Source organism: Martes martes (genome assembly GCF_963455335.1).
Source record: "Martes martes genome assembly, chromosome: 15".
Taxonomy (NCBI): domain Eukaryota; kingdom Metazoa; phylum Chordata; class Mammalia; order Carnivora; family Mustelidae; genus Martes; species Martes martes.
The window spans coordinates 13229992-13246972 of NC_137903.1; the positions used below are offsets into that span (position 1 = coordinate 13229992).

The 16981-nt window shown below is 48.0% G+C and overlaps 1 protein-coding gene across 3 annotated transcripts in view; it reads right to left on the reverse strand.

The window, feature by feature from the left end:
• The window catches only part of TGFB2 (transforming growth factor beta 2), a 77207-nt gene that overhangs the window by 23743 nt on the left and 36483 nt on the right, over positions 1–16981 (reverse strand). For all 3 annotated transcript variants that reach the window (XM_080824757.1, XM_080824758.1, XM_080824756.1), the window contains one exon: positions 4398–4561. In XM_080824757.1, coding sequence (XP_080680883.1) covers positions 4398–4561 — 164 coding nt within the window. The remainder of the gene's footprint in view (positions 1–4397; positions 4562–16981) is intronic.

Below are 16981 nucleotides of genomic sequence, written 5' to 3' on the forward strand. Positions count from 1 at the left end.
AATGAAGAATGAGCATATCCAAAGATCTGAGAGCCTTTGCAAACCACACCTGTCCAGATGCAGGTTTTTAATTTTTTTTTCCCTCTAGGGAGAATTGGAATCTAGAGAAAGGGACTGTGGGCAGGCCTTATAAAAGTGCCCACAGGGCTTTCATACTCAGGGGAGCACCAGCACCCACCCATGAACTTGCATGTGCACAGACTTATACACACACATTCTCCCCCTGCTTAAAACAAATGCCCTGAGGAATTCTAATAAATTTTCCATTCAACCATCTGAACAGCCTGAGAACCTATTCATAGTCATCCTACCCTTCTTCTTCTAGGGAGTAGAATGCCAATTGTGTGTCAAGTATACAGTAATCAAAGGGCATCTGGAAACTTCAGAGGCTTTGTTCTTCTGAATAGTGGAGCTCTCCAAATAGCAAAAGATCTCCTCATGTAAGCACCAAGCCTTGCCCCCACCCCCACAAAATAACATGTCAGCAGTTTTGGACATGAAACTCTCAAATTTTATTGCATGTATTCAATTTCCTGAATATCATCTAACCTCACCTTCATAATTCAAGGCTCTTATCATAAGCACCAATTTCCGTACCAGGGCTAGGAGAGGGAGTTTATTCCTGAAGTCTGCAGAGACGGCCACATGGCTGCTGAAAGCAAGTGGAAAGTCAGAGAACAAGCCAAAAATGGGACTCCAAATAAGGACACCGCAGCAGACGTCAGGAGCCAGGTGGGATGCCATAGCTGTCTGGGCTGGGTTAGCTATAAACAGGGTAAGATTTAGAAAAAGTGCCCACAACAAGCACCGCGTTCATTCTATGATCTGATTTTCGGGGCCAGCATCATCGAGGTACGCAGGCAAAAATCCAAGTCTAAAGGATCATCCGCATCTGTCAAAGCATCCACCTCTAGCCCTCCCCTTCTAATCCAGCAATTCCGTTTTCTTGTGATCCTAGAGACGACCCCTCTGGTCACAAGTGAATAAAGGGCCAAAGGCTGCCTCTCCACAAACTCAGCTGTGTGTGTGCTTTGTGTCTTCTGTGAGGGTGGTCAGGGGTCTCTGACTTACTTCCTAGTCATGTTTCAGGAGGTGAGACGGCTGCCTCGTTGAGCTCCCCATAGATGAGGAATTGTTTCCTTCCTTCCTTGCCCTCTAAAAGCACCTCCTTCCAGGTTCCTGTGTTCAGGGACAGTGAACCAGCCCACGCTCACCCTCTTCACACAATATGCTTCCGTCTTGGGCTGCTCCTCTTCCAACTGGGGACTCCAATCTGTGCAGATCTTGCTGCTCCGGTGATAGGAGAGCCCTTGTGGCCGTAACCTCCAAGAAGGTACACAGCCACTAAGAAGTCACTAAGGAAGAATTCACTAAAGGTCCTCTAAATGACCAGCCTCGAGGGACACATCCCTTCCTGGCGATGAGAGGGCCTCCGAGAGCAAGGCAAGTGCTCAAGTTAATTCTGCCCTCATCAGAGGTCGCCCCTTGGAGCACAGGGTCAGGGGCCTAAGAGTAACTAACAGTGACTTGGCCGCTCAGCTTAGAGGCAACAAGACGTAAGAGATCCTGCCTTCAACTGATTGAAGTCAGACCACTGAAATGGAGCCAGGGAGGATAATCGTGATGCTATCCTCCATACACAGAGACATATAAAGGCAATTTTTTTTTGAAGATTTTATTTATTTATTTGACAGAGAGAGATCACAAACAGGCAGAGAGGCAGGCAGAGAGAGAAGGGGAAGCAGGCTCCCTGCTGAGCAGAGAGCCCCTTGCGGGGCTCGATCCCGGGACCCTAAGATCATGACCTGAGCTGAAGGCAGAGGCTTAACCTACTGAGCCACCCAGGCGCCCTATATAAAGGCAATTTAATTGAGAAAGAAGAAAAGAGAGAACATGGAATCATGTTTTTGTTTTTATTATTTTTTTTAATTACCTTGAATTATCTATCTGGCTACCTTTGCCCTAGCTTCTTTTTCAGAGAACCCAGTCTTTGTTTTCCCTCCAGATACCAATCCACTCTCTGGCTGGCCTGGTTTCTCTTGTTTCTCTTGTTTTCCTTCTCTTCTGGCTGATACCCAAGGCAAAGAGGAAGGGAATGCACAAGGTGTAGTGAGAAGCGGGCACCTGGGAGTCACAGCTGGACTGGGGTGGCCACCCTGCCCCTTCCTAGCTGTGTTGATCCTTACTTTCAGGGGACTTACTTTCTCTTTGGGACTTACTTTCTCTTTGACTCAGCATCCTCCTCTGTGAAAAGGAGGAAGAACACAGTAGTCAAAAGAATACCTTCAACGGGTGAATGCCGTCAAAAAGGTCGAAACTTCCAGTAATAAGATAGATAAGTCCTGGGGGTACAAGGTACAGCATGGGGACTGCAGCCAACCACGCTGTAGCATGTATCGGAAATTTGCTCAGAGAGTACATCTTGAAAGTCCTCACCACAGGGGGGGGAAATTGTGTAACTATGGGAAGTGATCGATGTAAACGGAACTTACTGTGGTAGACATTTTGCAATACAGACATACGTCAAATCACTACGTTGTACCCCTTAAACTAGTATCATGTTATACTGCTGTTATACTTCAGTCATTTCTATAAAAGAAAAGAATACCTCATCATGCCAGCCTCACAGTAGAGCTGTGAGTATTAATGGAGACAGTACTTATAACACGCCTAACAGAGTCTCTGGTACTCAGGAAGCCCACGCTGACGCTATCCTAGGTGACCGGAAGCAATGGCTGCCCTCACGGTGCTCTCAGAACATGCACCAAGATTTGAGGTCCTCCAAGAAGAGGTCCTTGGGGATTCATTTTAATAAGTAAGAATTAGCTTTCATGAACACACATGTAAACTAGTACTTGAAGACTCTTTTTAGAACTTTTAAAACCTACTCTCTGCAATCTCATGCACATTTATTAGCGTGGTAATTCCTCATTCTCGTAACAAACACAAAGAAAATTCTCATCCAAAGTATCGACGTTTCCAAGTGTTTAGAATCCAGAACAACTAGAAGTTTCCGCCTACAGATGTCAATATCTTTCTTTTCCTCAAGTAAGCCCGTTTTTAGTCGTACACTCACCCATGTCTCCTCCTTAGCATCATGGTTCTCTCGTGTGTTCTTGACCCTTTTAGGTTTCCCTCAAAACAGTCTCCCTGGAGGACAAGCTTCTCCCGGTCTCCTCTCACCTCCAGTCTCTCCCGAGCACAATCTACACGGTGCCCTTGACAGGCCCCTTCAAGGCTGTGTTTTTGAATGGGTTGCTCCTCTGTCAAGAACGATCGTCCCTCATCCTGTTTTAACAGATGCTTCTCAAGGCCCTGGTCAGATGTCAACTCCCTGGTGAAATCTCTCCAACTCTGCTCCCTACACACACCGTTCCTATCACCCTATGGCACATGGAAGTCACTCGTGCACAGGTCTGCCTCCCTCCTCGGACTCAGGATTTTTTGAGCAGTGTTTCAAAGTGCATTCGAATCACCCAATGGTCTTGTGAAAACCGTAGATTCTGCTCTACGTTGTGTGCGTTCTGACTCAGTGAGTCTGGGATGGTGCAAGAGGTTCTGCATCTCCCTCAGCTTCTAGAAAATGTGATCTACTGCTCTGTAATCCACTTGAGAAGCTTTTAAGAGCCTTTCAGAAATGTCAGTGACTTGGCACTTCCTCTTCATCCTCATCATCATCATCTTTTTTTTTTTTTTTAAGATTTTACTTATTTATTTGACAGCCAGAGATCACAAGTAGGCAGAGAAGCAGGCTGAGAGAGAGGAAGAAAAGCAGGCTCCCCGCCGAGCAGAGAGCCTGATGCAGAGCCTTGATCCCAGGACCCTGGGATCATGATCTGAGCCAAAGGCAGAGGTTTTAACCCACTGAACCACCCAGGTGCCCCATCATTATCATCTTTTAACACAGGTGCCCAGCACCTGTACTTAGAGAGGTGAAAGCAATTTCAGGGCTGCCTGAAATAATGCAGGGCAGAGGCAGACAGGAAATGGGGGTGGGGGGGGAGCTGGACAGAGAAGGAGGTTAGCAAAGGGGCAGGAGATAGGAAAGAGAGGACAAAAAGAGGGAAAACTATAGGGAGAGAGAGGACAAGAGGAAGGCCAACACTGTCTGACTTTCCAGGTTGGGAAGGTGGACTTCTGGGCACCATCCCTCCCAAGGGGAGGTGCCCCAGCCATTTATACCACCGAAGAAATGTGCTCAGACCTTCACCACTTCCTTCTGAAGATTCTTCCTTCCCGATCGATTGAGGAATGAGGTACCGAGAGCAAAGGAGTAACAACTGAGAACCTCCCTCATGATTGTGAGTGTACAGAATGGTTTCTGTCACAACAGCAGAAAGGATTTTACCCTCAGACTTCAAACTAACTATTCACCAAACAACGTACATGAAAGTTACCTGGTAGAGTTCGATCCGTTGTTCGGGCACTCTGGCTTTCGGGTTCTGTAAACGAAAGACTCTGAACTCTGCTTTCACCAAGTTGGATGCATTCTTCTCCATCGCCGAGACGTCAAAGCGGACGATTCTGAAGTAGGGTCTGTAGAAAGTGGGCGGGATGGCGTCTGTAAAAAGGGCAATCATTGAAAATGATAAAATCCATTATTCTCTCAAAAAGGACCCTGCAGCATGAGATCATCTCAAGAAAACATACGGGAAATATCTACAGAAGGATTTCGTTTCCAAGGGCCAATTTAATACCATTAACAATTTAACCAGAGGGGGAGAAAATAAATAAACATGTGCATTTGGTTACAGGAGTCGCAGATTAATAGAGATTAACAAACCACTTCCAACTCCGTTCGAGGGCATGCAGTTAACCCCATCCTTTGAAAGCTGACAGAGCCGTGGAAAATCCTAGACGGTTGTGAACTGGAGCAAACTCGTGACAGTTGATGCCTGGAGAGAGCTGTCGGGCTTACATACACTTTAATCAGATGTGCCAAGAAAATAGCTCCTAATGGCAAGCAGTCTGCCCATGTATTTTTTTTCCTTGAAGTTTTGGCATCCGAATCCTCTGCTCTATCCAGGTTCGTGTATTGCATCTTTTTTGGCTTCAATAGTTTGGTTTTTTTCACACGCATATGACCAAATATACCCTCTAGTTAAGTTAGGGTGAGAAAATTTGAATGTAAAAAAATAATAATAACATTCAAATATGGGTTATCTGGTCTAATGAAGAGAAAGAGAGGAAGAGAGGAAGGGTTAGCCCCAACGCCTTCTGTTCTAAGCCCCATAAAACACACAGAGGCAGATAGTACACAGCAATTTCAAGTTCACGGGTTTGCTAGAGGTTTGCTGTTATGTTACAGTCATTTGCCACTGTCTTTGAACAAGCACCTGATCTTCACCAACAAAACCCAAGCGGGTCCCCATCCCGGCCACACGGTTCAGACACGGCACCCATTTATGGAGCCTGTACACTGCACAGGCCACTTGTTCCAGATTTTTCTACAATTCTCCTCCCAGATCTTCTGCAAACTTTCCTTCATTATTCCGGAATGTTCCATCCAAATTGGGTAGCTCCAATCCTTTCTACCCTCTTCTCGACTGTGTAGCTTCATTACAACATAATCATTCACAGTTGTTTATAGCTTTTTACAAGTGTTTTTATTACTTCTGCATTATGTTTGTTTATTTTGTTTTCCCCCGTGGAAATTTTAAGAATCTTGAGGGCAGAGACCAGATTTGCCAGGTCTTCCTCCCCGCCCCTCCAAACCCCACAACCCTAGGACAGGGCCCCCTGCACACTTGGAATTCACCAACCATCCACTGTTTGCATAGTTGGTCATCAGTGGAAGTCTTGAAAGACTCAGCCATCTGGCTATTGGCAAGACTAACTTCTTATTAAATAAACGAGCCATCTTGCCGATCTTAAAATAGAAATAAATACCTTTCATGATTTCTTGGGAAACCCGTGCCCTGACGATGAGACTGGGGAAAAAAAAAAAAAAGCGAGAACATGCGACCATTTGCTGATCTTAAGAGCTCGGCACTCTTTTCCTTCAAGGGGGCTTACCCCACCCCTCTCCCCTCGTCCTGGGACTCCCAGAAAGCCACTTTTGGGGAAGGGGTGAATTCCCAGCCACGCTCCGCACCGTGACTGCCAAACGACCTTGTGAATGGAAGCTTTGTAGCTCGTGAGCCAGGAGTCTCCGAAACAAACAAACAAACAAAATAAAAACCCCCAAAAATCTAAAGCATCCAGGTGTCAGAGAAAAGAAAGTATTCATGTGGACACAGTGATGGCCCAGCACATTACAACGGTGAGGGAGTCGGGGGACAGTTTTCAAGCGGACAGACATGCCTACAAACAGCCGGGTTTTCTGGACCCCCGAGCGCTGCAATTTGAAAAGGTCCCTGCTGGGCTGCTGGGAAGAAATCGATCTTTCTCTCCTCTGGAACATGCCACCCCCCTCACCCCCGCCAGGTGATTGGACAAGCTGGTCATCGCCTGACCAGCTCAGCCGCAAACAGGCAGAGGCCCAGGCCCAGAAGCTAGAGCCAGGCTGGAGCCAGGTTTTCTGGCTTCCTACACCCTCCAGTCTGGCCAGAACCTTCCACAGGCCTAGTGGCTGAATTCGTCTTCCCATGGCCTCCCCACTAGACAGCAGAAGCCTCAGACACGCTCTGAAGCAGCATCCCGGGGAGCAAAGCCCATCGGGCACGTTTTCTCCTCCACGTTCGGCGGAAGCCCCACAGGCCAGTTCTTCCCCCAAACACCCATCGTTCACACCCACTCGCCCCAATCTCATCCCTCCATCGAGTTTGTAAATAAGTGCTCTTGAGATTTATTTTTATTCTCTTTTGTGTTTATTAAACTTTGAGCAATTTTTTCCCCCTTTCTGGTCTTCTGCCCAAACTCACTCTCTCTTTTTATGGCTGCTTCGGACCACGAGGTCAATTTTGTTTCTTCTTCTTCTAAGCAAATTGTCCAATGATCCTGTCCGAGGCTTTTGAGCTCTGAAGGGGCGTTTGCAAATATTTACAGGAGCAGCTTGATGGTTAAGTGCAGCTGTTCTGCTCGGCTCCCTATACACTGGCGAACGGCCCTCCACCCCTCTGGCTCTTAGAACCCCTTCCGCTAGTTCTGTTTCAAGACCTGATAACACAGATCTGCATTGGGGGGGGGGGGGGTCTTGCTTTAGAAGCAGAAGGAGCTCAGACACCAGGAGAGGCCCCCAGAGCAGCCCCCACCAGCAACTCTGCTTTGGTCTCTAACCACAGCAAAGGGACCCGGCCAGGAGGAAGCCGCAGCCTCCCCCACGCCCCTGCTCCAGGACACAGGGCCAGGAGATCCCTCGATAAAGACTGTTGACCAGAAAGAACTGACGACTGCTTCCCAAGGGCCGGTTGCAGCTGTCCCCTGCTGTCATCTGCTGTGGGTCACCAGCCCCCTGCCTGGCTGAGGAACTTGAGTGACTTGGCAAATGTTTCTGCATTGGGGCGGGTGGGGGAGGGGGGGGAAGAGTCACAGCAAATTGCTCTGGCCTGGGCTGTGACCCTCCCCTTGCCTCATAAAAGCTTCTGCAGGCACAGTGTGGGCAGGGCCGACAGCGGGCCATCGACACCCAGCCGGGGGGACGCGGCCGGCTCGCTCCCCGGGCTCGGGGACGCCAAAGCAGCCGGGTGGGGGTGTAATGGCTTATGCAGCCCTAATCCGCCCACTTCGCCTTGGAGGGATGGAGCTTTTTCCTCTGCCTTCTCCAAGAACTCATTTCCCCCACTGGAATGGGAGTTCTCCCCGAAGTCCTCTGTAATTCCAATCCCAGTTCCTACTCCCTGGCCAGGTGGTCAGGTACTTGGGCTTGACCTTTGCCAGCTGACCCACACTCACATCCTGGTTGGCTCCTGCCTCTCCATTTCTGACCCACTTTTTTTTTTTTTTTTTTTTTTTTTTTTTTTTTTTTTTTTTGGTTCAATCAGATTGATTTTCCTGCAACCCTTTGGATCAGACCACCAGGCTGATTCTATGCCTCCTCCCGCGGGCCTGCTTCTCAGGGAAAATCTTGCACATGGGAGATTCCAGAATGACATCAAGTGAGTGGTGTTTCCCTCGCCTCAACACTGGCCGTATCTCCCTGCTGAATCAAATCTGGGGGAATGGACAAGACGGGGGAAAATGAGGAAATCTAACTAGTTGTCACTTTACAAAGTAACAGTGAACAGGAAGCCTAATTATGCACTTAATCACAAGCTACTTCTATAAACAATGTATACCGGCTTGTTATCTGTTCCAATGACTTAATAATAGCTTATTACGTACTATCTTCTCCTGAAGTAAATGCCTGCAGTCCAGGAATCTTTACATACAGTTCTTTGATTCATCACGGCCCAGGGCCAGCGGCGTGGACGTGTGACCAGGCAGTCACACAGAGTTCCCACGCTCAGAAAAGCGTCATACTCGACTTTAACGCTCTACAGTCGCCATCTTGAAATCCTTAATAATTTCATCTTTGAATTGAGGCTTTAGAAGGGAAGTCTGATGGGACCAATGAGATGCGCACAGGGGGGCGTAAGGCCTTGGCTCGTGAGCTAGTCCACCTCTCGTTACCTGCGGGCCTTCCTAAGATCGGTCCTGAGCCCCCTAGCCCTCACCCCTCTAGGGCCCCCCAGCCTTCCCCTGGGAGAGTCGGGGTCAGGCACACACCGTTGAACCCTCTCAGGGCAGCGCAGCAGCTGTTTCCACCGGAGGCTCACAGCATTGCAATGCATTCGGAGGGCAACCCTTGCCCGCTCGGACCCAGGTTACCGAGCACACGGCAGGTTTGCAATCCTGTGGGCTGGAGTGGCCGTCCGCAGAGGCCAGGCTCAACACGGCATCCGTCTGGTGGCTGGAGGCAGCGGGCGCCCGGCTGCACAGTCCCGGGGTAGAGGGCAGAGCCCTGGGGGCTGTGAGCCTGCTCCTGCTCTGGGAACATCCCCGTACCCCTGGGAGCACGACATCAACGAGCCATGAAATCACCGCAACGGGTCAAGAGAGAGGAGAGAGAAAGGGATCGCGGAGCCACGGAAGAAGCTTTATATTTTAGAATCTTTGACAGCGTATGTTCCCTGCTTTTTAAGCAAGAGGCTCCACATTTTCATTCGGAAAAGCAACCCACACAATTTTACAGCTAGCCCCACCACGGTGAAATCTACAGGATCTTAATGCCATGTGGGACCTTCAAGGCCATCTGAATTTTAATCCCAAATCATCCGGCGCTAGCTAACGGCCATGAGGACACTATTTGGCTTTTCGGAGCCCGTTTCTCCATCTACGCAATGATTTAAAGAATTCCCTATCTAATATGCATTGAATCATGTGGTCAGGATGCATAACGAAGCAGACGGAACCTTGGAGCCCTGGTCTGGCACTAATTTCCCCGCAGAAGCGTCCCTTCCCGTCCCCCTCCTCATTCGGCAGCAAAGCTGCCACGTGCTCCTCAGGGCTTCCTTGAATATCCTGGGGGAGAGAAAACTCTCCTATCGCCTGACTAACTTAATTAGAAGAGGAGAAGAGAAGGAGCAGAAGCGGCTAAGTGGACTGGGGCGGTTTCAAACGACTCTACCTCTGAGTCCCTGTGAGTCAACCTAAGTTCCCTCAGAATCCCCGCCGCCGGCTTTCAGCCTCCTGCCTCACAAAGGGGCCAAGAGACATCTTTCTTCTCACCAGACTTCTCTGGGTCAAGCTATTCCAGGTCCCCCTCTGACGCTCATAGTCGGACTATTTACCCAAAAAGGCAGCAAAAAACACCACCTGAGGAAAGTCTGACAGCATGACCGGTATGATGAGCTCTGACAAAGAATGTGGACGGGGGGCCTGCAAGAAACACCCCCGAGAATGTGCAGGGCCTTTAGAAAGGCAACTCTTCACTCGTCCGTCTGGTGCTTACTTCCTCATACGGTTGTCTTCTTGCCCGAGGCACTCACCGTCCACCTGAACCTTAAATACAAGGTAGTCTCCCTTCCTGGGGACAGGATGCGCCGGCCTTACCAAGTAGTCCAGGCTCCTGGTGATTCGTGGAGCTGTGGGCCCTCCATAGTGGGGGTTCTCAAAGTGTGGGTGTGGGGTAGGGGTGGCCTACATTTCGTCAAACTCCTTGGGCAACTCGTACGTTCCCTAAAGCTTAAGAACCACTGAACTAAAAGACAGAAGAAAAGAAACCCACCAAGAAGACAAAGGAGCACCTATGAGAGATTTTTTTTTTTTGAAAGCACTGATCATCACATACTACTAAAATTGAAAATACTAATTATTAGTCCATTTTTTTGGTCCATCTCCTGCTGCTAGAATATAAACTCCATGGAGAGAGCTTTGTTTTATTCAATGAAGTATCTGAAGTATCTAGGAAAGTACATAGAACATAGTAGTCATTCATTAAGTAGTTTTGAATGATTTTTTTTCTTAAAGACAAAGGAGTATCTAAACTACTTCTTTTTTTTTTTTTTAAAGAAAGAAAGTAATCTATTGGGAGCATGCAAACTTTTGATCAGGCATTACACATGGGGAAAAAAAGAGTAAGACAGGGTTGCCTGTGTGGTTCAGTCAGTTAAGTGTCCACCTTTGGCTCAGGTCATGATCCCAGGGTCCTGGGATAGAGCCCCACGTCGGGCTCCCTGCTCAGCGGAGAGCCTGCTTCTCCCTCTGCCTACTTCTGCTCTCTCTCTGTCAAGTAAATAAATAAAATCTTTTTTTTTTTTTTTAAAGAGAGAAAGAAAGAAAGGAAGGAAGGAAGGAAGAAAAGAAGAGAAGAGAAGAAAAAAAGAGAGTAGGACAGAGAAAACATGAAATGACAGCAACACAAGACTCTGATAATGGAAAAACAGAATTCCCCCATGATTTGTACTAATTGCCCCCCTGACTCCACATTTCAAATTAAAGAACTCTGAAAATGTGAATGCCTGGGCCCCAGCCCCAGAAACTGTTTGATTAATTGGACTGAGAGTGACTTTCGTAAGCCCCTCAGCAGATTCTCAAGCAGAGACAGAACAGAGAACCCAATTCCTTAAAAAGGAATTGATAACACTTAACTTGAAGAAGGAGACAACTTAGAGACAACAGAGAGACCCCAAATATTTCAAGGTCTTGCATATGGAAAGTTATTTTCCAAAAGGGCCAGAGAGTCAAATGGCTCAAGATATAAACAATTTTTATGATAATTTAGAAGAGTTTTTAAAAATGCACCATCTTTCAGGGTTGGGAGCGTTCACCTCACAAAGAATTCGTGTAGTTTCAAGACCAAAGATGCAGGGGTGGGGGGCGGTCCTGAATCTGGGGGCGGGAGGAAGTAGGCAGCCACCCAGCTCAGTTGGGAGCTCATCTTTCTCATCTTGATGCTCTCCATTCATGAACCTCCAAAAAATGGTTCTCTCCCCTAAATCCCACATTAGATGACTGTCACTCACTACCTATATGGGAATTACCTGGGGGTGGGGTGGGAGAACTTATTAATGTGCTTAGCACCCGGTTCCATTCCAGACCTACAGGGAGGATTTCAGATGATTCTGTTTTACACTCAGGTCGGAGAGCGTCTGCCCTAGCCCTCCGTCCAACCGCAACGAAGCTGGCCAGCCTTCCCTTCCTGCTACTCGGGATCATGAACTAGCCGGGGATGAAGAAAATATGTCCATCCCCCATCCACACCCTGAAAAAGAACGGTAGCCTCAGAATTCTACTCCATGACCCCCTCCCATTTTATACCAGCTTCCTATACGTCATTTCTGCTCGGAGGGTGTTTTTCATCCCCATTTCACAGACAAAGAAATTAAGAGCAAGAAGAGTGAACTAGCTCTTGGCTAAGGTCAAGGCAAGCCTGGTCCTTCCATCAGAAGTTCTGGCTTTTTACTCTAATGCCTGCCTTCTGCACAAAGGAGTCCCTTGAACAAGAAGGCATGACCATCACCCCAGGCAGAAATGCTGACCCAGGCACTGGCGCACTGCCACAAAACCCAACACGGAGAAGTGGCTCGTTCTCAACGAGGGATCAGCGTGACCTTGCCTTAAAGCTCAAGAGAGTTCAACGTGAGATCAAGTATTTTCACTGATACTTCTGGAAAGAATGACCCCGATTTGGAGACCTGGGGCTTGCTTAGTGTGAATGTTTCCCCATGAGACACACTTTGGTCCAGAACATCAACATGGTCCAGAACCCTACGCCCCACCCCCCGCCACGGATGTGCCTGGTGGCCGTCATCCCCGTGGCGTCCACAGGCTCCTACCCCGTGCTCCTCGAATGAACAGAGCTAACTTCTCACCTCCCGCCCCAGAAAAGACCACCTCCCATGCAGCTCTGCGTAACCGGCATGGACTTTTGACATCCCTAATGATGTTGCGGCCCCTCATTCCTGCCATCCCCAGCTCTGAGGGAAGTAATTTGGGGTTCATTAGACAGTCCCCAGAGTGTGGCAAGGCAAGCAACCCACTGAACGGCTGGAGGGCAATAAACTAGCTTCTATTTGTGTGTGCAGAGACACGGCCAGCGAGAAACCAAGACAATTGTGTTTTGGGGTTTTCTGAAATTTGTCTTGGCCCACGGGCTATGGATTTTATTTCACTACCACATCCCAAACACGGCTGACATTCAAGTCACAGCAATTTAACCCAAAATGACTGAGAAATAAACAGTGCATCCGTGGTTTCTGATGTTCTCTCCGGCCGCCCCTTCTATTAAATGTAACACGGCACCGGCGCATCTGCCATTTAAGGGGGAGGGGGGCGTCTCCAAGTCGGGGACAGTGTCGAACTTGACGTGCTGCTGGCATCTGCGAGGCTAAGTGTGTCAGCATCGGCTTATGTGACTTGGCCTTCCTCTCGCTGCTATTTGAGCCCGCGCGTCGTGTCAGCAGGAGTGTCTGGGCCCCTTCCCGCACAGAGCACACGCAGGAAAATAGCAGTGGGGCCGGCCCCTGGCAGTCGGCCTTCTCGAACTGTGACAGACACGGGGTTTCTAGTGCCTGCTCCCAAGTTTCCATCAGGCTCATAAAACCCCACCTACATGGAAACACGCCTTCTGGTTCAATTCCTCTAACGTGTCTCCCTCATCAGGCTCAGGGCTAGGCCGGCGATGTGTGTAGGGCGTGCTGGGTTTTAGCAGCAAAATCTGTGGCTGTGGAAAGGGGCAGGCCACGCCCTGCTGCTGGGAGGCCGGTGGTTAACTGGGAAAGATCACAGGCCTTGAGCGCCGCTGTGAGGGCCCCCGGACCCTCCTCGGCGGGCAGGCGTCCCGTGAATGCGGCGTCCCCCTGTCCAGTGGCCTCCCAGCGGCGGGGTCTTCTCCAGGTTGGAACAGGCCTTTGCAGGCGCCCTGCCACTGCCTCATTCTTCAAAGTACATAAAGCTCCGGGCGTGGGTTTCTTTCTCCCTCTCTCTCCCTCTCTCTCTCCCACTCTTATCTTCGTTCCTTCCTTTGCTCCATTTTCTCTGTTGACGTTCTCTTCAATTTGTGCTTTCGTCTCTCTGTGATACCTAATGGGGCAGAACAGTCACGATTTGGGGCCACTAATGGCATTTAAAGAGGCCAACGACCCCGCCACATAGTTTACCCATACAACTACTCTAGAATTCAGCAACGGCTCCCAGCAAGGTCAGTAGGGAAAAAAAAGGCGACATGCATTGACTTCGCCGACAAGTTAAACTTGGACATTTAGGATGTCATCCTTAATCTCTTAATGGACTAGAAGCACGCTTCATTTTTAATCTCTTTCTACAGACTGAGAAACTGAGGAGTAAAACCTCCCCAGGATTACACCAAACACTGGCAAAAGGCGGCTTCCAATGCACAATCTGAGACCTTCTAGCTCACCCCTGCGAAGAGAGCGTTCATAGCCCCAAACTTCAATAACCCCCCTTTCCAGAAATGACCGCCCTTTCCCTGCAGCTCTAGAAGGACTGGTGTGGATTCTGGACATGCTTAATGGGCACAGTGCTCTTTACCAGGCTGAAAATCTTCCTCTAATCCTCCTGACATTAAGGCAGTGATGCACAAATGGCCACTGCGTGTCTGGTACCGTGAGCTTCTCCCTGTGTTTGCTGTAAGCTTCTTGCTTGTGGCCTAACTTCTTTGTCAGGCAATTGCCTAATTACTTGGGCTGTGCTGATCTGTTGCTCTGCCCTAAAGCTAAGCTAATGAGCAGCGAGGCACACCCTGCTAGGATTGCAAGCGATTCACCAACTTAACCAAGGGGCAGGGGCTATTATTATGCACGTATTAAACTCATAACTTGGGAGTGAGTAAAGATGAAAAGGAAGAGATGGTCTGGATTATCCAGTTTAGAGAAGGAAAGCGAATACAGCCCACATTCCGTCTCCCTGAAACTCTGTGTTGCACTTCAAGGCATTGCCTGGCACTTCCCAGGTACTCTCTCAAAGTCACTGGCATCTAATTCTTCTTACTGCGGTTTTCTCTACAACAAGAGAAGACCCCGTTGTCTCTCCCAGAACTCCTCACTGACAGAGAACTCAAAATTCAGGTATCCTACAACGTCTGACAGCTCAGGTGGCACAAAATCTCTTCCCTATGCTGCGCTGAGATTGGCTTTGCAGCCCTTCCCACTTGGTCTAGTTTTTGATTTACTCTACTTCTGCTTGACCCTGTTCAGAAATTTGGAAACCAGTTCTTATGTCTCCTCACCCCTATTTCTTTCCTAAGCAAACATCCTTACTTCCTTTTATTATTTTTCATGAAAGCCTTTTACTTCCACGTTATCCTCTTTGTTCCAATCTTAAACTCAGACCCTCAAGTCTGAACATAATTCTCAAGGCAGAAGAGAGTAGCACTATCACCTCCCTTCCTGCGGGACTTAGACTTTTATTAATGCATCCCAATGGTACGTCATTCTCACTCTTTTTTCTCACCTTTGCACTCATATTTTCTATGTCTTTTGAATGCGTAATACATTTCAAGTCTGAGGTTTTTTTCATAAAAACTATTTTACAGACACTACTATCTTAGGTCTTATACCCTGAGGCTCTTTTGGGGGTGCAGATTTTACAATGATCAACCCCTATTCAAATGCTTCTACTTATTTGACCTCATTCCTCATTTCAGATATGCTGAGATGGATTTGTAATCTGATTTGGTAAGCGTGGACATTCATTTGCTAAATGCAGACATCGCAGAGGACCGAACCTGAAAATCAGAAAGCCACTTAGTACATATTTCCTTCAATACCCTAGATCATGAACCAAGTTTCTAAATTTTGTTTCGGTGAATACAGACCTGAATCCATGCTACAGCTACTTCCTCTGAGCTGTCTCCCCTCTGACAGGCACCCCCACATGCCGCTCATCTCCGTGGGGATAGCCAAGTCCAGGGGAAGGGGCCCCTAGTTACACACGGTGCCACAGGGTTGCTGTTTGCCCAGCGGCCTTCTTTCTAAAGCAGGTCAGCAGGCCAGCTACATCCTACTGCCAACCGTCAAGGAAAATGGCCAACAGGTCAAGGTTGAGGAAGGTTCTGGAACCCTTCTCACCCCAGAATGCCTATCTTCTACGAATCAGTACTCTGAGGGTTAATTTCCAAATACACTTCCTTGAAAAGCCGAATGGAAGGTCTGAATTGTTCTTTGTGCTGAATGCTAGCCCTGAATCTCAAACATAAAGATGGTAGCGAGTAAGAATGGCTTGGAAGGAATTTTTAGTCAGCAGATAACCTTATTAAGCATTTCAGTAGATGGTCACTCAGTACCTCGCAAAAAATATTCGAGTTTCAGAGGATGGTGCTTTCCTGGATTCAGTAAAGGGCGTGTACTCTTCCCCCCATCCTGTTTGTACTGGCAACACAGCTATGGGCAATTAAGATACGGGGCCATACAGGAATTATAGGAATCCAGATTAACTGTGGCGGGAACGTGTTCTGGAATGGAGCCTCCGGTGTTTTGCTTGTTTTAAGAAATCAGGTTCATTTGGGTGCTAAGCAACTTACGTTCAAGGTGGGGCCACCATTTGTGAGAGGAGAAAAAAACAATCTTTAGAGAATCTTCATGGCGGAACTAGACCACAGCTGAGTCCCTTCACGTGTTCAAGTATGCTTAGTTTTATTCAAGTATCCATGAGCAAGGCCCACGGTGTAGCATCAATCTCATGAGTCGGGTACAGAGAGGCTATAAAATGTGTAAATGTCACCTGCTCTTAGGGACACTGGGCTAGAAAACTGACAGGACAACAGCAGCCAGGACATCCCAAGAGTGAGTCCAACCTGTCCCCCTTTCTCCTGTATCCCCGCAAAGACCGAAAGCGCAGAGATTTTGAGGACAGACAGAATTCTTAAGGAAAAAAAGAGTTTCTCCTCTTTGGAAAAACGTCAGCTCTGTGTTACGGCTCTCTCAAGTTTTTTCTCAGATGCCCTCAGAAGTCTTTTGGACAAGGGGTCAAAACTCAGGTGATTTCTGAAGCTTTGCCCTCAGAAGTTCTATTTCCTCATGGTCGGTGAGCAGATGACACAGGACAGACCCTTTTACTTAGTCCCAAGCAGTGGCTCTCCTCCACTTCCTCAAAAGCATTTCCTAAGTCCCCTGTAAAGAGGAGCTCTTTGAAGAAAGCTAGTGCTTCTCAGATGTGTTGGGATGAAAGCAAACAGAAGTCCCAGAGAACCAGAGAGGTTTCCACCCATGTACGGAATTTCTACAAAGGCAGCAGAGGGCTCACACACACACGGTCTAGTTGGACCTTAAAGTCAGCGGAATTACTTTTGCCAGGTTACGTGACTGAGTTATGCCTTTTTGATGCCTATTTCTTGCCATTTTGCACTGATTTCATTAGACTTTTTGAAATTGAGATATAATGGACATATAAGTATTCTATTCATTTCAGCTGTTTCATTAGACCATTTTAAAAGGCTAGACAACAGATCTGAAAAGCTTTCCTGTGTCAGAAAAGTGAGAAAATCATCACTTCCGAAATCTCATCTGAATACGTTAATTTAGCTTTGGTGTATACAAATGAATGAAAGTTCACCAGTGAAGAACACACACATTGTGCAGCAGAGAACCCACAGGATACTGGC